Here is a 21,071-nt window from a genome sequence, read left to right as displayed (position 1 = left end):
CAAGGACATATCCAGGAGGAAAGAAAAGAGAGGAAAGAAGGAGAAAAGAGGGAAGAAGGGAAGAAAGAAGAAGAAGGAAAATGGAAGAGAGGGGAAAAAGAAAGACAAGAAGAAATGGACACTACCATGCCAGATTGCGTACCAATATGAACTGATCACATCATTCCCACTCTTGGTCAGGATTGAGCCCTGCAAGAGATGGAATAGTACATCCCTCCCACTCTTGGCCAGGACTGAGCCCTGTGAGAGATGGGGTATAGGGATATCGAAAAGTAAATGATAGTCCTTATATTATTATAGTTTAATTTATTTTATTTTATTTATTTTATTTTAATATATTTTACTTTATTTTATTTATTTTAATTATCTTATTTTACTTTACTTTATTTTAATTGTTTTATTTATTTTATTTTACTTTACTTTATTTTAATTGTTTTATTTATTTTATTTTATTTTATTTCATATCTAAGGGGAAATAAAACCAAAAAAGTGTGCCCTGGTAATTCTGAGGGGACCTTCCCTGATGCATTACCCGGCCACACAGGATTAACTTGATGGGACATCAGACGTCCAAAAACTTAACCACAGGACTGGATCAGTCCGTGTCCTCTTAAGATAAAGTAGATCCTGGCTGCCTCCATGTGGCTAGGGATGGGAGTGAGGGGCTGTGACACAAACCTGCCACAGCCCCCTACTGCTAAATGCCAGGTGCCGGCTAACACACAACGCAAACACAACACTAATGCACACCTAATTACATATTTCATCTATCAGATGCATTTTTTTTTTTTTTTTTCTTCTCAAAATTCAAAAAAACTTAAAAAATTTAAAGAATTTTTTTTTTTTTTTTTTTTTTTTTTTTGTTTTGTGTTAAATATATACGTGAAATTTTGATGCTCTTTTAAGTTCTTTTCTAAGCCGGCAACTTGGCAAAAAGCCTAACAAACGGCGGATATAGGGGAAACCCTGGAAGCCGCTAATAACTTACAAATACACTTTATCTGTATACATGTCGCGAATGGATATATATGTGAGAATGTATATAAATTGTATATAAATCTTGTATCATGTATATATAAATGGATGTATATAAATCTTGAGAATGTATATAGAATTGTGTGTATAAATAAATGTAAATGTAAAATAAATGTCCAAAACTATGGAGTATTTTAAAACACTGCAAGCCTCTACCAGAAAACAAGGTACAGAATTTTACAAGATTATGACTAAAATATCTGATAAAGCGCAAAAAGCCAGCCATTTAATAGCTGAACTGGTGGCAAAAAACAAAAGAAATCTCAGCTGATTGCAGAAATTCTGATTTTATCAGCATGTCGGGTAATTGTGAAAAGTATTTTGGGAGAGGAAGCTGGAAAAAATATAGAATGACAGTACCACTTTCGAACACCACATTTAGCAAGCGTATAAAAGGTATGTCCGATGATATTGAAGAACGATTTGTTTGAAATATTAATAATTTTGGGGCACTGTTTGCATTGCAAGTAGATATATTAGCGGGTAAGCCCAATTAATAGCATTTGTCAGGTCTATTGAAAATGACACAATTGTTAATATATTTTTTTTTGTTGTAAAGAACTCACTGAAAGAATGACCAGCCAAGATATTTTTGAAGTAATGAATAATTATTTACAAAAGTGTGGTATATTATGGAAGTCGTGTTGGCATTTGTACCGACGGTGCTCCCGTGATGAAAAGAACATTAAAAGGATTTGTAAACTTAGTAAAACGACACAATTCAAATATTATTACAACACACTGTTTCGTACACAGAGAAGTTCTAGTTGCAAGGACAGTTGTATCTGATTTAAAACTTGTACTTGATCAAGCAGTTAAAAAGTCAATTATATCAAAACTAGACCACAAAAAATAAGCATTTTTGGAAAATTATGCAAGGAACTAGGGTCTGATCATTTTTCTTTAAGAATGCATACTGAGGTTCGGTGGCTATCAAAAGGAAATGCACTCGTGTATATGGACAAGTTGCATGAGGAAATGCTCAAATTTTTTCCCTGGAGCAATCAGAATTTTGTGATTATTTAAGTGATGAAATTTGGTGCTGTAAATTAGCTTTTCGAGCAGACTTATTTATGCAGCTAAATAACTTAAATAACATTGTGCAAGGCCAATAGGAAAATTTATTTACTTCTACTCACAAGTTGCTCACCTTTAAAGAAAAGTTGGGTATAGGAAAAAAATATGAAAATGAAAAAAAAATTTAGAAATGTTCCCTTGACTGCCAAAACGAATTATACTAAAACAATTAGAAACATTAGAGCTGTTAAAGACAAAAACTGAGCATTACTTTCCATCCCTTGATACTTAAAAATATTTGTGGGTAAGAGACCCATTCGGAACAAGAAACCTTCCAATGTTAGAACTTAATTTGCAAGAGGAAGAAGAATTGGCTGAGATCTGTAATGACCAGTCACTGGAAATTCACTTTAATAACGCTAATATTAGCAAATTTTGGATCAAAATTCAAAATGAATTTCCACGAATTTCGGAAAAGGCAATTAAAAATTTTATCGCTGTTTTCCACTCAAACTTCTGGGGCGAAACAGGGTTTTCCGCTTTAAACGAGATTATACAAAAAAAAGAGAGAAAGATTAAACTCGGTAGAAGAGGAGCTGAGAGTAAGCCTATCCACAATAAATCCCCCTATAAAAAAACTGTATGCCTCCCATCAAAATGATTAAAACTGTTAAAATGTTATAACTGTGTTAATTTTTTTTAAATATATTCTTTTAAATTTCATGCAATTCATGTATGTTCAAAAAAGAGACATTAAAAGCATATAAAACAAATAATAAGTATTTGTTAACAAATACTTATAATAACAAATATTAAATATATCCAACAGAAATAACTTCCAGTTTGTGAATATATGTATATATATATAGATATGTATTATATACATATTATAAATATTATAATATATATATTATTTATAATTTTTATTTATGTTTATATATATTTATAATATATATAATTATCAATTGTATATATGTTATATATGTATATATAATATATATGATACATATTATACATGCATATATAATATATATGAGTATAATAGTGATTGTAGTGTGCCGCAAAATTTTAGCGTCTTGAAAAGTGTGCCACAACAATGAAAAGGTTGAGAAACACTGCACTAAAGTTATATTATGAGTAAGTGTTAAATAGAGGCAATATTACAAATTTTATGCCCCCTCAACCTCTTAATCATATCAAATCATATTATGAGTAAGTGTTAAATAGAGGCAATATTACAAATTTTATGCCCCCTCAACCACTTAATCATATCAAATCATACCATATGAAGAAGCAAGAATTCTTCAGGACACCTGCAGTGGCAGATCTCACAGAATGGTAGTTTAGCCACTTGAATAACCCAATGCTCAGAGCAGAAATATAGATTCACCTTTAATTTCATTTTAATATCTGAAAGGTAAGATGCACTGGAACTGGAGAAACAAAGAAAACAACTTCACTTCCCACCCGGGAGAGAAAAGTGAAATGATAGCAGTGGTTGGGAGGGAGAAGCTAGAGAAGCTTGGTTACACCTATTAATACATGTGCTGATAAAGGTATATCAGTAGAAGGAGAAATTTAGAGAAGGATTTAGGGGGATTTTATTTAGTGATCTGGCAACACTGTCTGTCACTATTGTAAGGTGAATCAGTTGATTAATGCTTTCATATAGCATTTCTACTGCCAAAAGGTTATTCAGCCACATACAGGAAAAATTATCATGTATTCAATATTCAAATTTTATAAGTGTGAAACCCAGAAGGAATATAAATAGTAATTGGTCATAATTGGTAGTATCATAAGAAATGTACAGAAAAATTGTGTTGATACAAGTACTACAGTTATTTTGAAGTAGAATTTATGCCACAACTATGAGCCTGAAAATAACTATATCTATTGGTGTTAAAAGAAAACCAAACAAAAGAGAATAGCCATTAGAACTGAACAAAATGAAATAACTTGTAATAGATAACTCATTACTCAGTAAAGCTCCATGACTGAAATATTCAAGGAAGAATTTTTATGCAGTGAAATTTTCTAAAAAATAAAAGCACTATATATAAATTCTTTTAAGTATTTAATTTCTTCTTATTCTGGCTTGATTTCCCCAGCATTAGAGTAAAATTATTGGAAAATCAAACCAGAAATTTTACAAAAATTTAGAAAAAAATAAAGTTATTCTGAAGCAATAATGTCTATTTACAACTCCACATCTATTTAAGCATCACTTAATTTGATTTCATACACTTCTGGATCTGAATTCCACATAATTTCTTCAATTTCAGGTTTTCAAAATCAGATAAAATATTCATTATGTATTAGAGGGGATGGACATGTGATATGGGGGAGTGTTTTTTTTTTTTTTTTTTGCTGATATTGTATAAGCTTGATTTCTTGCATTATTTGCTGCTACTAATATTAATATTAAAAAATGGACAATAGATGCAAATCTTCTTCCAGGTATCAAACTTATTTTCATGCTGCAATTTATTGAAACTAAGTTTAGTCTAAGATATCAACGCAATAAGGGATGACAGCATGTACTGGAAAGATTTCAAGACGCAATATAAAAAGAAAAATATCAAGACAAAAACGGAAACACTATTTGAAATGGCCTTAAAAAAAAAAACACAGATCTATGAATATATTTAGAAAGAGTCAAAGTCATGTACCAATGTTTTCTTGTAAATTTGCAAATTAATCTTTAGTGCTCTAATACATACAGTGCAATGCAAAAGCAGATATTTGACTGATAATTTAGAAAATTAATTTTTTAAGGTTTATCAATATGAAATCAAAGGGTGGCCTTCCAGATCTAATTTAAGATGCCAGATCAAAACTGATATCATTTTACAAAGCCTTCCACACCATATTGTGATGTGATAAGTTAATTTTGGGAAACTCTGGCATAAACTTTTGTTGCACCTCATCTGCACACTTGCCTGCACTGCAAAACACCTCTTTCACCAAAAGCACTCAATTGATAAACCATATGTGTGAACATTCATTTATGTTTAAAGAAACAAAAGAATAACATCATTAGGGAGGTGGTCAAAGCAATAAACATTGAATGTGTGTAAAAGTTACAAAGTTATTTTAGGAATTTACTATAGCATCATAATAATGATACTAATAATAATAATACATAATAATAATAATGGTCCTTGAGGTTGTCACAGACATTCTCTCAGATATGCCAGTCAAGCTGTACTTGCTATCTGGGAGTCTAAAACGCTGATGGAACTGAAGTGGACCCAATTTCGGCGAAGTCCGGACGGTCTGTGACAGCCAAATCCTCTGCTTGCACCTTCACGATGGTGGGACTGTTAGTAATCCTGGGTATAACCTCCATGCACAAGTACAGTCGGTCCTCGTATAACACGTGTTTACATTACACGAATTCGATCATACACGATTTATAAATAGGGGAACGATATCTTATATAACACGAACCGAATTCGCTTATGCACGATTCGCCTTTGTGTTTACAAGAAATGGCAGTCGAACGCAGAATCACCCCAACCGAACGCAACACGATAGGAATGAAGAGAAGATTCTGAAAATGTATGTTTTTTATATCAGTGAAGGGGAAACACATTTCACCATAATAACGTAAAAACCAACAAAATTCCAGCTATCGATATAATCGCAAATGCAATTAGATGGAGTTTACTACCAGTTTATAACAGATTCCACTAGCAGAAACGAAACTGGAAATTGTTTTTATTATTTTATGGTAGTAACCCCTAGAAATATGCTTTAGTAAAATGTGAGGTGTTAATAGTGTATCTCGGCCTTTACGGTGTTGTTTATTCAGTTGCTACACGCGCGCGCAGCTTTGTTTATGTGTATCAAGCTTGCCTCCTCGTTTTGTAATTGTGCTTTATTCCCTAAAAATGAGTAAAATACTTAAAAGGTGTGAAAAGGAAGCGTCCTGGTGAAAACACTGCAGATTCAGAGAGAAAAAGAAAAGCAATATCGATAAACAGAGGCGGACTGGATAAAAATTCTTACCCGGGAAAATGTATAGTGGCCTCATACTACGGTTTATGGCCAAAATCACACCGGCCTCCGGCCCACCGGGATTTCCCGGGTAAGGCTTATGGCCAGTCCGCCTCTGTCGATAGAGAAAAAATATGAAATTGTGAAACGCGTTGAGCAAAATGAAAGACCATGTGATATTGCACGTGCTACACACCTAAATGAGGCAATGCCGAGATTTAGAAAGAATGCAGAGAAAATAAAAACAACTTTCATAGCAGGAACAACTCAAAGGGTAATTAAAATCCATTAGATTACGGCACAAAGAATTGGAAGAGATGGAACGGCTGTCATCTGTTTGGATAGAAAATCAAACAAAAAAGAAGTTTGCTTACGATAGAAGCAAAAGCATTAGCAATATTTTATTACGTAATAGTCGTAATAAAATACGTAAGCATTTTATTACGACTTACGTATTATAATTTATACTTACGTATTATATAAAATACGTAAGTATTTTATTACGACTATTTTATTTAATATAATAAATTTTTTACTATTTTATTAATAAATTTTTATTATTTAAATAAATAATAAAAAAATAAATATTTTTTATTATTTATTATATTATAATAAAAATAAAAAAATTATAATATTATTTTTATTACGTATTTTAATCGTTATAAAATACGTAAGTATTTTATAACGATTAAAATTACCCGATTATTTATTGTGTTAGGTAATGTTGTGGTTCCAAATGTGTGTTCAATCTTGGATGGTCGGCACATAACCCCACTTTTCGCGTAGGGCCTGTTGTTTATATTGCACGATTTTGCATTGCACGAGGATTTCTAGGAACACAACTATCGTGCTTTACGAGGACAGACTGTACATGGTGGGTGACCACCCAGGTGTGAACCAACGTAAGCAGGGGTCGAGGTGTGGCGCCCACACCACATGGAGGAACGCCGCCCCTCTATGTTACCAGACAGTACTAGGTGGTAGATGACTCTCATCAACTGGTGAAATACCACCACTTTGCTTATTGGAGGCTTGAAGTGGTGGAACCCATGTTTAGTCTCTAGAGCTAAGTTCCAGTCAACCCTTCCCTATCTCTTCCATCATGCAGTATGATGATGACTTTTGAGGGTTTGATGAACGTCGTGGCGAGATCCAATATTCCTTACATTTCGAAGGCAGCTCGAAAACGGTGTTCGCAGGCCGGCTGCTAGGCTAGTTAGTACACCGGACTGAACCTATTGGCAACTCTCTAGGAAGCTTCCGGATCAGCTAGTTTATAATCTTGCTACCTCTACTCTGCCAGATAGTGACTGGAGGGAGTCCGAGTAGTGTGTATGCGGGGAGCATTGTCGAGGCCACGTTATGTCAAGGATCTGGGTATATTCTTACCACATGTACGCCATATCCAAAAATTTCATTACTTCATACAGCATGTCCCACCCACTTTTTCTTACTATTGAATACACCATGAATTGTCAAACTAATAGAGCAAGCTTATCTGCGAAAAGATCTAAACCTCCCAAGGACTTCCTAATTCATTTCACATACATGGTCTCAATTCTAATCTCAACAATGTCCATTTCCACTTGCAGTCTGCCAAACCCCATGTACTTTTTCTGAAAGAATCTCAGTTATCGGTTGATTCATCTACTGCTCATCTCAGATGCCCAAATTATTCGCTGTATGATTCCTTTCGCCTCAAAGGTGGTACTTGTGCATATGTCCGTTCTGATATTCCCTGTCAGAGACTTGGCAATTTGGAATCTCCTCTCTTTGATCTTCTCTAGCTTAAAATCTCTCTACCTCATTGTGTCAAATTCATCTGTTGTCTCTACCTTTCTCTCAACTCCACTAATCACTTGGAGCTCTTTGACTTCCTCTCTTTGCAACTTGACTTTCTCCAGTCCAACTTTCCTAACAGTGAAATAATTTTCCTTGGTGATTTTAATGTTCACAACTCCAGCTGGCTTCCGTTTTCTAGTCACCCCGACCCAGCAGGTCGAGATGCTGAGGCTTTTGCAATTACTAATGACCTAGCACAGATTGTTCATTTACCTACAAGAATACCGGACAATCCTAATCATACAGCCAATACGCTTGATCTTTTTCTCACAAAAAACCCTTCTAAGTACACAGTCGAAGTGAGAGGTCCTTTAGGCACTTCAGATCACAACTTGGTGATTGTCTCTTCTCCTATGGAACCTTTATCTCATGGCTATTCCCAACCACGTGTTGTTTGGCATTACAAGAATGCAAAATGGAATGACCTGTGAGACTTCTTTTCTTCTTTTCCTTAGTCGGATTACTGTTTCAAAACTTCTGATGTCAACGTTTGCTCAGATCGTGTCAGTGAAATTATTCTTGCAGGAATGGAATCCTTTATCCCACACTCCACTTTAAAATCTCGTCCTTTATCTAAACCTTGGTTTTCCTAAAAATGTGCTAAGGCTGTCCAAGAGAAGAATGTTGCATATTGTAATTGGCTTTTTTCTAATTCTTCAGTTTCATTTTCTGCCTACACCAAAGCTCGCAACAGTTGTAAAGCAGTTATTAATCAGTCCAAACTAGAGTTTGAACAGGCTAAGAGTAGAAAACTTGCTTCTTGCCCTAATGGTAGCCGAGCATTCTGGTCTCTTGCCAAAGCTATTGGCCGCAACTTTTGCCCATCTTTGCTCCCACCTCTGTCCAAACCAGATGGTTCTGTTGCCACTTCAGCCAAGGATAAAGCTGACCTGCTAGCATCCCATTTTTCTTCCAGCTCATGTATTAATGATCTTAGTAAAACACCTCCCACCTTTCCCAACATGCTCCATTCAATGCCTCCTGTGGTCTTCCGTCAAAAGGATATCACAAGGATTTTGATGAATCTTGATGCTAAGAAAGCTCCAGGTCCTGATGGTATTTCTCCACTTGTTCTCAAAACCTGTGCTCCTGAACTTACTCCTATTCTTTACTGCCTTTTTTCACTTTCTTATTCCAAAGGTGTTTTTCCTTATGCTTGGAAATTTGCTCATATCCAGCCAGTTCCTAAAAAGGGTGACAAATCCCTCCCATCTAATTATCGTCCCATTGCAATTACTTCTACTCTTTCTAAAGTAATGGAGAAATCAATTAACCACCAACTCTTAAACTACCTAGAAACCTTCCGTCTGATCAACGATCACCAGTATGGATTCCGTCAGTGTCGATCCACTGGAGATATTCTGGCTTATGTTACCCATTTATGGACTAATTCAATGGATAAGTTCGGTGAAATACAAGTAGTTGCTCTTGACATCTCAAAGGCTTTTGATCGTGTTTGGCATAAAGGTCTTCTAAACACGCTTCCATGTTATGGTTTGCCAACTGTTTTTAGTAATTGGTTATCCAGTTTTCTCTCTGATCGTTCACTGTGGGTGATGGTAGATGGCTCTCTGTCTTCTAACTTCTCCACTAATGCCGGTGTCCCCCAAGGTTCAGTTCTTTCCCCCACTCTTTTTCTCTTGTATATCAATGACCTTCTACCATTGACTGGAAATCCTATCCATAGTTTTGCCGATGATAGCACATTGCATTCAACTTTCCATTTTGAGAAACCTTGTCCTGCTCAATCAGCTTCAACTTCTCGAAAATCTGCTACCAATTCCTTAAATGCCGACCTTCAGGTAATTCTCCAGTGGGGCAAGGACAACTTAGTTGATTTCAACCCTTCTAAAACTCAGTCTTGTCTTATATCTTGCAAAAAGGATTCTTCTGCTCCTATGCTTATCTTTAGTGACACTCCGATTTCTAGGCAACATGATATATCTCTTTTGGGGATTACCCTGACTTCTAATCTCTCTTGGCACAAGCACATTACAAATATTGCTTCCTCTGCATCTAAAAAACTTGGTTTTCTCTTTCACTCTCGGTGTTGCTTTTCTTCCAAACAGCTGCTCACTTTGTATAAATCGCAAATCCACCCTGCCATGGAATATTGTTCCCACATCTGGGGTGGTGCCCCCAAAACCTCTCTCAGGCTTCTTGATTCCATTCAGAAGAGGGCAGTTAGGTTAATTAATGATTCATCTATAACAGAGTCTCTCCACTCGCTTTCTCATAACGCACTGTTTCTGCTGCATGCCTCTTCTACAGATACTTCCATGGGCACTGTTCTTCTGAATTGGCTTCTATAATTCCTGCTCTCTCTTTCAAAACAGTCCGAACACGTGCCGCCACTAGCCAACATCCATTTACTGTCCAACTTCAAACCCACAGAACCAACTTTTCATCTTCCTCATTTATTCATTCAACTGCCGTTTTCTGGAACAACCTTCCGTCATACGTATTTCCTGAAAATTACAATCAACAGAAGTTCAAGTCCAATGTCAACAAATATCTTCTTTCATCTTCTTAACCTCAAACCCAAGCACGGTACTAAGTACTATAGGTTCTAATACCTCTCGTGTTTGGGGTTCACATAAAAAAAAAAAAAAAAAAAAAAAAAAAAAATACAAAAAAAAAAAAAAAAAAAGATAAACAAAATTTTAAATCATTATTATTATCACTGTATTACTATTAAAGTCATTTTTTAACATCCATATTAGTAATACAGTGATGATAATAATGATTCAAAAGTTTTGTGTATTTTTTTTTTTTTATATCATTATTATGATGCTATAGTAAATTCCTAAAAATAACTTTGTAACTTTTACACACATTCAATGTTTATTGCTTTGACCATGCTAACTCATTTGAAAATTCTAACTCATTTGAAATAAAATATTAATAAACATTACTTAAACAACACTAAATAAGTTTAAATGTTGATTTCCCACTCTAACCTGGTGCTCTGGCTATTTTCCACTGAGTCTCCAAAATAATTTTTCCATCAAAACTAAAACATGGTAGCATACTTTGTTCAAATACTATAACATTTTCTTTTTTCAGTCCAAAATAGTTGTGCCTCAAAAAGAATTCCAATGTTGGTTCCATAGTATGTTCACTGGTCATAATATACCTTTGGGAATGCAAAGCGAGAGAAAGAGGGAAAAAAATCACATTAACTACATTTATAATTAAAAAAAGTTCCAATAAAAAACATATCTAAAAAAGTTCCAATAATCTTTATCATTACAAAATGATCTGGACAAAACTTTCAACACAGAGCAAAATGGATGATAAAGAATTGGAAACACAGAAACAAAAAATGTGTATATAATAACGGCCATAATGCATTTACATTAAAGATCACTTGACAACATTTTAAAATGAGTGCTTATTTATATATTAGAATATGTAAAATAACATCTGTCTCTGTTCAAAGAAGCAAATAAGTAGGCTTTAATGACAGCTTGTAGAAGGTTTTTTTTTTTAAATTAATCAGTAACAGCAGACAACTGACAATGTCTAAGAGATGTCATGACCCTATTGCCATTGTCTACTATGTCCAGAGGTAAATTCCCATTCAACTTTTTTATGCCTTCATCATTTGGAATGTGCCTCCCCCCAATGTGTACATGAAAACATATACATTAAAGTACTTTGGAATTGAGTAGTGAGTTCACTGTTGTGTAGAATAAAGTTAGTATTAGTACTGGCAAATGATGCAAGAAAGAAATTTTATACATCAGTCAAATAAAAAAAAACTTGCCCACTTCACCTGTCCATACCCTTTTAATAATCTATCTATCTAGTACTTCCTTAAATTTATTCAAGATACCAACTTCCACAACACAAGATAGAACTTTGTTCTAACAATCTATTTCCTGGGTGAAAAAAAAAAAATTTGAGCAGAACTATCCTGCAACCTCGCCCCTACTTATGTATTCTGTTATCTCATATCTCATCTTATGATACAGCCAAGAGGGTTGTCTTTGTGCATGTGTTCAGAGAGCAAGAAGATATTAGGCATCAACTCAGCATTCTGATGGTCACTTCCGAGAGTTGAAGAGTAGGGTGGCCAATGAATGAATTAAAATGAGAGGACCATAAAGCCCTCAGCTGCCCCAACTCAACACCAGAGCTCACGCTTGTGCACCAGGCAACACAGTGGCAATCCCCAAGACATAACATGCTGGTCCCACAGCAGTTAGCTATTGTCAGTGACTAAATTCTCAGGGAAATGGAACATATGTTGTGTAAGGACAGGTGAAATAGGACCAGGGCATGTCTACCAGGGGCATATTACAGAGCAGATAAGATCTTTTAAAGGCACAAAAGGTGTTAGGATTGAATTTGAAAGTGTCTGCAATTTTGTGTGAGCAAAATAAGAGAGAGTATAGGATGAGAGCCTTATCAATTAATTTGGCCCTCAAAAGACTGTGCATGCACATGAAGTAGAATTTTTCTCAGCTTGGTCTGTACCTGTCAATAGGAGAGGCTGCTTCTACAGGAGTGGGATACACTTAAATAGAAAGGGTACAAGAATATTTGCTGATGCTATCGAGGCTACGATACATCGGTTGGAAAAGTGCTAGATTAGGGGGATACACAGACTAATAGTATAACTAGAGCCACAAGCAGAGGTGAAAGTGATTTATGAATTGCTACTATTATTACATGCAGAGACAGCAGCTTGGAAAGCAAGGTGCCAGAGATTTCAAGCCCTGCTGTGGGTCATCATGGAACAAGTAAAGACTAGGATATGTCTGCCAGGGGCAAAAGCAGATGATGTTATAGAGCAGATAAGATCTTTTAAAGGCACAAAAGGTGTTAGGATTGAATTTGAAAGTGTCTGCAATTTTCTGTGCTGGAGTAACTAAGAGTAACAACATGTGCAAATATACTTGCATGTGCACAAATGCTAGGAGAACAGTAAATAAATTTGAATTTGAGGTACTGATTAAGTCATAAAATGCAAATATTCCAGGGATAGAGGACATGTGGTGTCATTCAGACATAAGCAATGCTGAATTTGAATATGGGGAATACAATTTATACAGGAAGGACAGACAGGGCAGGAGAGGTAGAGGGGTTATGCTCTTAGTTAAGAAGCATATTAAATCTAAGGCAGTACATCCCAGTTAACATGGGTGACAAGTGCAATGTTAGCATTAGCAGAGGCATATGATGCAAGAAAGAAAGCTTACATTGCATCCGCCAAAAAAAAAAAAAAAAAAACCCTTCCCATTTCACCCATCCACTCACTCCAAATGTTTGTCTAGTTCTGCCTTGAACTTATTTAAGTGGATGACCTCTACTACAACAGATGGAAGTTTGTTCCAACTACCAACCACCTGCTGGCTAAAGGCAAATTTCCGCACATCTCTTCTACAATTGTCTTTCCTAAATTTGAATTTATATCCCCTCAGATGAGAATTAAACAAGAGGAAGAATCCCATCAGCATTGCACTTGCTCAAACCATTCACCTAATACACCTCAATTAGATCAACCCACAGGTGCCTAGTCTCCAGATGCTACAATTTGCAACACTTAAGCCTTTATTGGTAACAGCAAAACTTTGTCCCACTCACCAATCTCGTTGCATTTCTTTGTACTCGTTCCAGCAGCTCTACATCCTTTTTAAAATGAGGCCTCCAGACCTGTATGCAGTATTCAAGGTGTAGCCTGACAATTGCCTTATACAAGGGGACAAGTATATCCTTATTCCTGATATCAAAATTCCTATATATCACTGACAAGACACCATCAGCTATTCTTGCAGCCTATCTGCACTGCAAAAAGACCCCCAGCTTCTTTTCATTCTCCACTACTCTGAGTGTAGTACCACCCAGTTGGTGCGTTACTCTGGGGTTACTGCTACCCATATGCAGTACTTTACATTTGTCAATGTTAAACTTCAGTTGTGACCTGTCAACTGTCAATTGTGTGAGCCAATCTGTTCAACTTTTTTAGATCTTGTTGTAGTAGCTTACCTAGATTACTGTCACTAACCACCTTACCTTTTGTATCATCTGCAAACTTGGACATTAAGCCTGATATGCCTTCATCAATATCACTAATAAATATAAAAAACAACAGTGGACCCAGCACCAAAACTCTGAAGGACTCCACTAATACGATTAGTCCACAAAGAACAGTGTTCATTGATAACCACCCTCTGTCTTCTCCCACTCCACCATCCTTTTACCTATTGGAGCAACTTGCCCTTAATGCCATACTGCTCCAATTTGTACAGTAGTCTTCCATGTGCGACAGTATCAAAAGCTTTCCTAAAATCCAAGTACATAACATCAAAATTATTTTTCTGCATCCAGTTCCTTTGTGAATATCCAATCAAATTTGTCAGACAAGACTTCCCCTTAACAAACCCATGCTATCTGAACTATAACTGCAGCCTTGCCTAGATGATCCTGCATTGCTTATTTAACCAGCGACTCGATTATTTTCCCAGGAACAGAAGTTAAACTAACAGTTCTGTAATTACTCAATTCAGCCTTTGATCTCCCCCCCCCCTTTATGAATAGGGTATACATGAGAACATCTGCAGTTCGCAGCGACCTCCCCTGAGTCCAAGAAAGCTTTCATTATTATGGCTAAGGGTTTGCTTACTTCCTTTACTACAACTGGATAGATCCATCCACCCTAGGTGCCTTTCTAATGTTCAATTTCAACAATTTCACCTCCACTTTGCTCTCAGCCATCACAAAATCATTTAGCTCCCTGCTAGAGTTTGATAAGCTTCTGGCCTCCATTTCCCTACAGACTTCCTCATGTGTAAATGTAGATGCAAAATACTCATTCAGTTTGTCAGCTACCTCAGCAGGTTCATCAACAATCGAACCATCGATGTCAAGTGGACCAATCTGATTCATCCCCTTCCTTCTAGAGTTTACATAAGTAAGAAGTAATTGCTGTTTTTTTTTGAAAATTTGCCAAAAGATTTTTCATAATCTGCCTTCACTTGTCTAACACCCTTTATAACTTCATTACAGACTAGCTTATATCTACCATAGTCTTCTGTGCCACCTGATAATTTATATGCACCCCATGCATTTTTCTTCTCTGCCACGAGCCTGATTAGTTCATCTGCCATCCATTTAGGGCTAAACCATGAACAGTATTCTTAGTTGGTATGAAAAGCCTGCATCCCATTTGGAATTTACTATTGGTAACATCAACAGTTGGTCCCACTGTATAGAATTTTAAAAATTTCTGAGACCACCAGAGTCACCCTTGCAAAAGCAAAAACCTTCCTTTTATCCCTGATGGCAGTTGCATCTTTAAGTAAGTCCCACATTAGCACACTGTGATCACTGCCACCTAGTGGTTCCATTATTTGTAGATTCTCAATGCATAAAGAATCACTGCTGATAATCAGATCAAGAATATTACTCCCTCTAGTTGCCTCTTGAACATGTTGCAGAAAACAATCAATCAATAAATCCACAAAAGCGTTGCTAGTGTGTGAATGACCAACCCACAAATTCCAGTCAGTATCTGGGAAGTTAAAATCCCCTATTATAAGACAATCTGATTTACTGGCCCACTCTATTTCTCTGTACAGTTGTTCATTGTACTCATCAGAGTTATTAGGCCTATAACACACTCCTACTGTCAAATTTACTTCCCCCGTGTGTTTGTCACACCAAACTGACTCAACATTACACTGTCCACCCATGTCAGCTGGATGGACTTCCTTAGATTTTATGTGTTTCTTAACTAACAGCATAACCCCCACCCCCTTCCTATCCTGTATATCCTTTCTGTACACACTGTACTCTCCAAATTCCAATTCTGTATTCAGTGCTGGACTGAAGTATTTTTGCGCCCGGGCAAAAAGATTTCTCGGCACCCCCCTTTACAAAGGATATATCCCCCCTCATGATTTATAAAATTTGGCACTCCTTACAGAATGGTGCCTCGGGCAAGGGCCCTGCTAGCCCATGCCCTAATCTGGCACTGTCTGCATTCCTTATTATTATTATTAGCTATGTGGTGCAAGGAAGCCTGCGGCTTTTGCTGCACTAGCCAAAAAAACAAAAAATTCCTGAGTTACCCAGAGAGAGAGAGAGAGAGAGAGAAGGAAATCACCAAGAAAGAGAAGAATGATGATATCCAGCTTCAGGAACCTAGGTGTGCCAGGCCCATACTCACCAGATGTGAGCCACTGGGATTTTTATATCTGTGTGACACCACGGCTCACACACATATAAGGAATATCTGGCATGTTCAGTCAGCATGGTATGATTAAGCACTAGGAAATTAATATTAACAGTAGGAGTGTGTTATGGCATGATGACTATGATGAGTATACCAATCAGCTACAAGGAAAAAATGAGCAGGCTAATAAAACAGAATGTATTAAAATGGGGAATTTTAACTTTCCAGATAGTCACGAGAATTTTTGGATTGGTCACTCGTACACACTTGGTTATCAGCAGTAAATCTTCATGCATTAAGAATCTGCAGATAAAGGAACCACTGAAGGAGCCATTTCCTTTACCCTTGACATAACTACTGTCAAGGTAAAGGAAATGGCTTTTGCTTTCAAAAGGGTAACTACAGTGGTCTCAGACAGTTTTAAATTTCTATGCAATATAACTAACTGATCAAGTTACCAACAGCAAATTATAAATGAGAAGCATTCAGAAAAGTAATCATAGAAGCTACTAAACTTTTCGTACCAATGAAGAAATACTGTTCAAAGTTTAGACCTAAATGGATTTCGGTTGAACTAGAGAGATACATGTCAGAGAAGAAATATGCATATAAATTATCAAGTGACACAGCAGCCTATGGTACATATAAATTAATCTGTAATCAGTCACAAAGGAAGCCAAGCAAGTTAAGCATTATGAGAAGTCTCTGGCAAAGAACAGCAGCAGCAGCAAAGACTTCTGTGCTTATGTTAAGAGTAAAAGGAAGGGGCTGAATCACGTTGGGCCACTTGGAGTCAATGGGTTAACTGTTGATGACCAAATTGAATAGGTATACTGCATCCACATTCAAACAAGATTTGTAGTTTTCAGCTTATTGGGCTTTTCAGTTTATACAATCTGTTATAATCAGGTAGTAAACTCGACCTTATTGCATTTGTGATAATACCGATAGCTGGAATTCTGTGTTTTTATGTTATTATAGCAAAATGTGTTTTCCCCCCTCACTGAAATCTTCAATCATATAAAAAAACACAAATAAATAATCAGAATCTGACCTTCATTCCCATATCTAAACTTCATAAACTTCTTACTCTGTAAAAAGTTGCACATGTCTTGTTAGTTCCAATTTGTGTGTGCTTTGTTATTGATTGACGCTTATCTATTTTTTACTGTGTTTTAAATTTTACCACCCAAAAAAAAAAAAAAAAAAAAATCAGTGAATAGAGAGTGAATCGAGTGTCTGGAATGAAGTTTCTGAAACCTGCTAATGCAGATTAATTATTAGTGATTATTCATGATGGTCAACTAAGTGACGATGCTGATCACGTTGAAAAGCCTGAAGACATTGGCAAAAGTTTAATGATTGGATAGATATAGATGGTGATCTAAAAGTTACTACAGCATTAACAGATGAAGAAATTGCCCAGTCTGTTACTGATAATTTTGCGAAGGAGGAAGAAAATGAGGATGAACCCGAAAGAATTCCAGTTACAAAATGGAAAAATCGTGAAGCTACAGCTGAGAGAGAAACTGTCCATTGGAAGAAACTGGTGCAAGTGATCATGAATATAGACTGTTATACAATATTGAAAAATCTATAAATAGACTTTGTAGCGATAATTTAAAGCAATCTAAAATAAGCAACTACTGTATTTTAAATTATAATCATATTACAAAGTGTTATGTTTAATTAATATGTTAGATAGTATGAATCAGAGCATGCTCAATACGTTCTACGTTGATATTAATATTTTTAAAATAATAAGAGGAGTTTACCTCAATATAGTATGTAGAACACTTTCGTATCATACGGAAGTGTTCTACGTACTATATTGAGGTAAACTCCTCTTATTACTTTACAAATATTAATTAATATGTATATTAATTAAGTATAAATTTACATAAGTATAAATTTATTTTTATTTTGCTAACCCGTAGATAATATTCATCTGATTTTTATGCATCATTTAATTGGTAATAAACTTTTGGTAATAAAGTGTAAATTTGTGCTTTATATCTTTATTTTTATAGCCTATCGATAATATTCGTCAATTTTGCTTATTAGAATCAAAATTAAATTTGCAAATGTGATCACTATAACTGGTGCTTACTGTATATATATATAATAATAATAATAAAAAAAAACAAAAATGGCCAGGATTTCAGAAACTGTCAACATAAGTTGGTAACCAAACTAAGAAGTAAAACATCCACAGATTGATGGGGCCAAATCAAGTAGTCAGCATTCAAATTCAACATTTACGGCAGATAGTTATCAGTAGGTAAAGAAGTCCAAGATCTAAAAGAACATCAGCAGGTGGTTTTTAATAAATGGCCATGCTTAAGAATGAAACATCCAGTAAACTGTGGCAAAAATAAAGAGTACCATGGCAGGTCATTAAATAAATAGATATGAGCATCATAATAACATGCTGAAGTAGTTGAGATATTTTAAAGTCCAGAAAAGGATCTTGAAGTCATAGTTTGTGTTGTAGAAATACCAGGAAGCAATAATTTCTTTTTGTTGAAAAGTAGAGAATTGTCATAAGGCTTGAAAGTATGCAGCGCTTTCAATAAAAACTGACTCATTACCTTCAGAAAAACCTATCACCAAATTCCGTAAAATATTTCTTCAATCAGAATAACTGTTGCAGTGATACAATATATGAGACCATGTTTCTTCTTGATCATAAGAGCACATAAATTAGTGTTGATGAGGCCTAATTGGAATAACTTAGAATTTATGGATTCGTATCTTGTTAAGCGATAGGTGGTCGTTAGATTTGGAGAGAACCAGCAGTTGACATTTTTCATTGTTGGAAATGTGACTTGCGAGATAAATGAGCATGTAACCTGTCCCATAGCAATAGTACCACAATGAGTGTGCCAGATTTTCAGTAGTTCATTCCAGATGCAGCATTTTTCTCTTTTAATATCCACTGTTAAATCACAGATAATGCCTAAAAATTTCAGTTGGAATTTCACGCTTTAATCTGTAGGAAAGGCCTTTATATATCACATGGAGGCGAAGAGGTAAAACTCCGGATAGAACCTGCAAAGGATACTGTTCTGCAAGCCCAATGCATGGCAAGAAGCATGGATCACTGCAGGGAGATCAGTTTAGCTTGTAGTTTTACTGGAGTAGCCTTGTGCAACCAGGTTCTGGATGCAAAGGAAATAATTGGAATGAATAGTGCATTATAATAAAGAAGCAATGTTTTCCTGTTCAGGCTTTGCTCAGTACAGGCAATTCTCATAACAGCAGCTGTAGATTTCTTAATCTTTATATTAAGATTGTTAGATAGTATGAATCAGAGCTGTAATACTCAATATGTTCTACGTTGATAATAATATTAGTAAATTAATAAGAGGAGTATACCTCAATATAGTACGTGGAACACTTCCGTATGATACCCTCCAGAAATTAAAACGGAAAAAACGAAAAAATCGGCAACTTACCGGTCCATTAAAGTAAAATATAAATAAAGTAAAATATAAATAATTAAATAATCAATTTAACACAATTCAAAATCCTCAAGGAAGGAAGATCGTTTTGAATATTTTCGTTATTCTTTTAATTGCGTTAATTTGAATTTTAATTGTTTTGAATTGATTTTGAATTGTGTTAAATTGATTATTTAATTATTTATATTTTACTTTATTTATATTTTACTTTAATGGACCGGTAAGTTGCCGATTTTTTCGTTTTTTCCGTTTTAATTTCTGGAGGGTATCATACGGAAGTGTTCCACGTACTATATTGAGGTAAACTCCTCTTATTAATTTATTAAGATTGTTAATATGTGGAGTAAAATTTTGCCGATCATCCATGATGATGTCTAAGTATTTTAGCTGCAGAACTAATGAAATTTGTTTAACTTTAACTTTGAAAATTGGTGGTCTTTGATAGTCGAGTTTATCTAAGAATATCATTATTTTCATTCTGGTTGGCAATATAGCTAGTTTGCTATGACTTGTCCAATTTACCAGATTATGAAGTATGTTGCTCGCTCTCTGCTCAAGCTCTAGGCGAGGCTTGCCAGGAAAGAGATGAACCAGGTCGTCAGCATAGGCAATGGTGGTGGTGTAGTCATCAAGCTGTTGACAAAGTCAGGTATCTAAAACAATGTTCCAGAAGAGAGACCCAAAAACTGAGCCCTGTGGGGCATACTCAAGAGATAGGTCTTGAGAGATGTTGCTCTTTAGATACAACCTAGATGGACCTACGCTGAAAGTTTGGAATCAGTGGGGAATCTTAACATCATAAATGAAACAGAACAAAAACTGCCATGAACTAGTGCTATAAATCAGACCAAAATTACAAACCCATATACAGAACATTAAAAAGAAAAAAAAAAAAAAAAATATATATATATATATATATATATATTGTAGTTTGTTTGTTTGTTATTTGGTTTTTAGGAGCATTAGCAACTAAGGCCATATTGCTCCGGGATATGCGGTGGTCATTCCCTGACCTTTCCGCATCCTCCGTATTTGGTGGTGAGGGGCTCTAACCCCGGTCTAATCAAGAAGCGTGCTACGCACTGCTGCTCCTTCCCACCTGGCTATGGAGGCGCCTATATATATATATATATTGTAGAAAGTATATAGTATTCCACCTTATTACCTATAAATACTATACTATGCTATGCAATGATAAGTTAATTATTTCTTTATTTGTTGTTTTGAGTTCACATTCTGCTCTAACATTTTATAATACAAGTATACAATTTGAAGTGTAAATTTTAAACTCAGAAAGAAAGACTGTTAATTTTTGAACTACAAAGTTATATCTTGTATAAACTTTTATAATTGTTTTATAATTTATAATTGTTTATACGAATCTCTAAAAATGTTTGCTTGTCAGAAGGCAATAATGAATGTTATTTATGCTGTGCATGCTTTTGCAACATGATTTGTCAAGTTAAAGAAAAGGGAATATGTTGTGAGATATTAAACATATGTAGTAGAAAGGTTTTATGTATTTTTAA

General features: G+C 35.3%; 1 protein-coding gene across 1 annotated transcript in view; it reads right to left on the bottom strand.

Annotated features, from left to right (window-relative positions):
• Window positions 1–21,071, bottom strand: part of LOC150078488 (UDP-N-acetylhexosamine pyrophosphorylase-like) — a 296,675-nt gene that overhangs the window by 183,890 nt on the left and 91,714 nt on the right. Inside the window, exon 5 of the mRNA XM_090385379.1 lies at window positions 10,857–11,032. Within this exon, the coding sequence (XP_090241505.1) occupies window positions 10,857–11,032 (176 nt within the window). The remainder of the gene's footprint in view (window positions 1–10,856; window positions 11,033–21,071) is intronic.

This window comes from Mastigoproctus giganteus, chromosome 11, assembly GCF_048544385.1.
Source record: "Mastigoproctus giganteus isolate SK-2022 chromosome 11, ASM4854438v1, whole genome shotgun sequence".
NCBI lineage: Eukaryota > Metazoa > Arthropoda > Arachnida > Uropygi > Thelyphonidae > Mastigoproctus > Mastigoproctus giganteus.
Note: the sequence above shows the minus strand (reverse complement) of the source record. Positions and strands in the feature narration are given on the sequence as shown.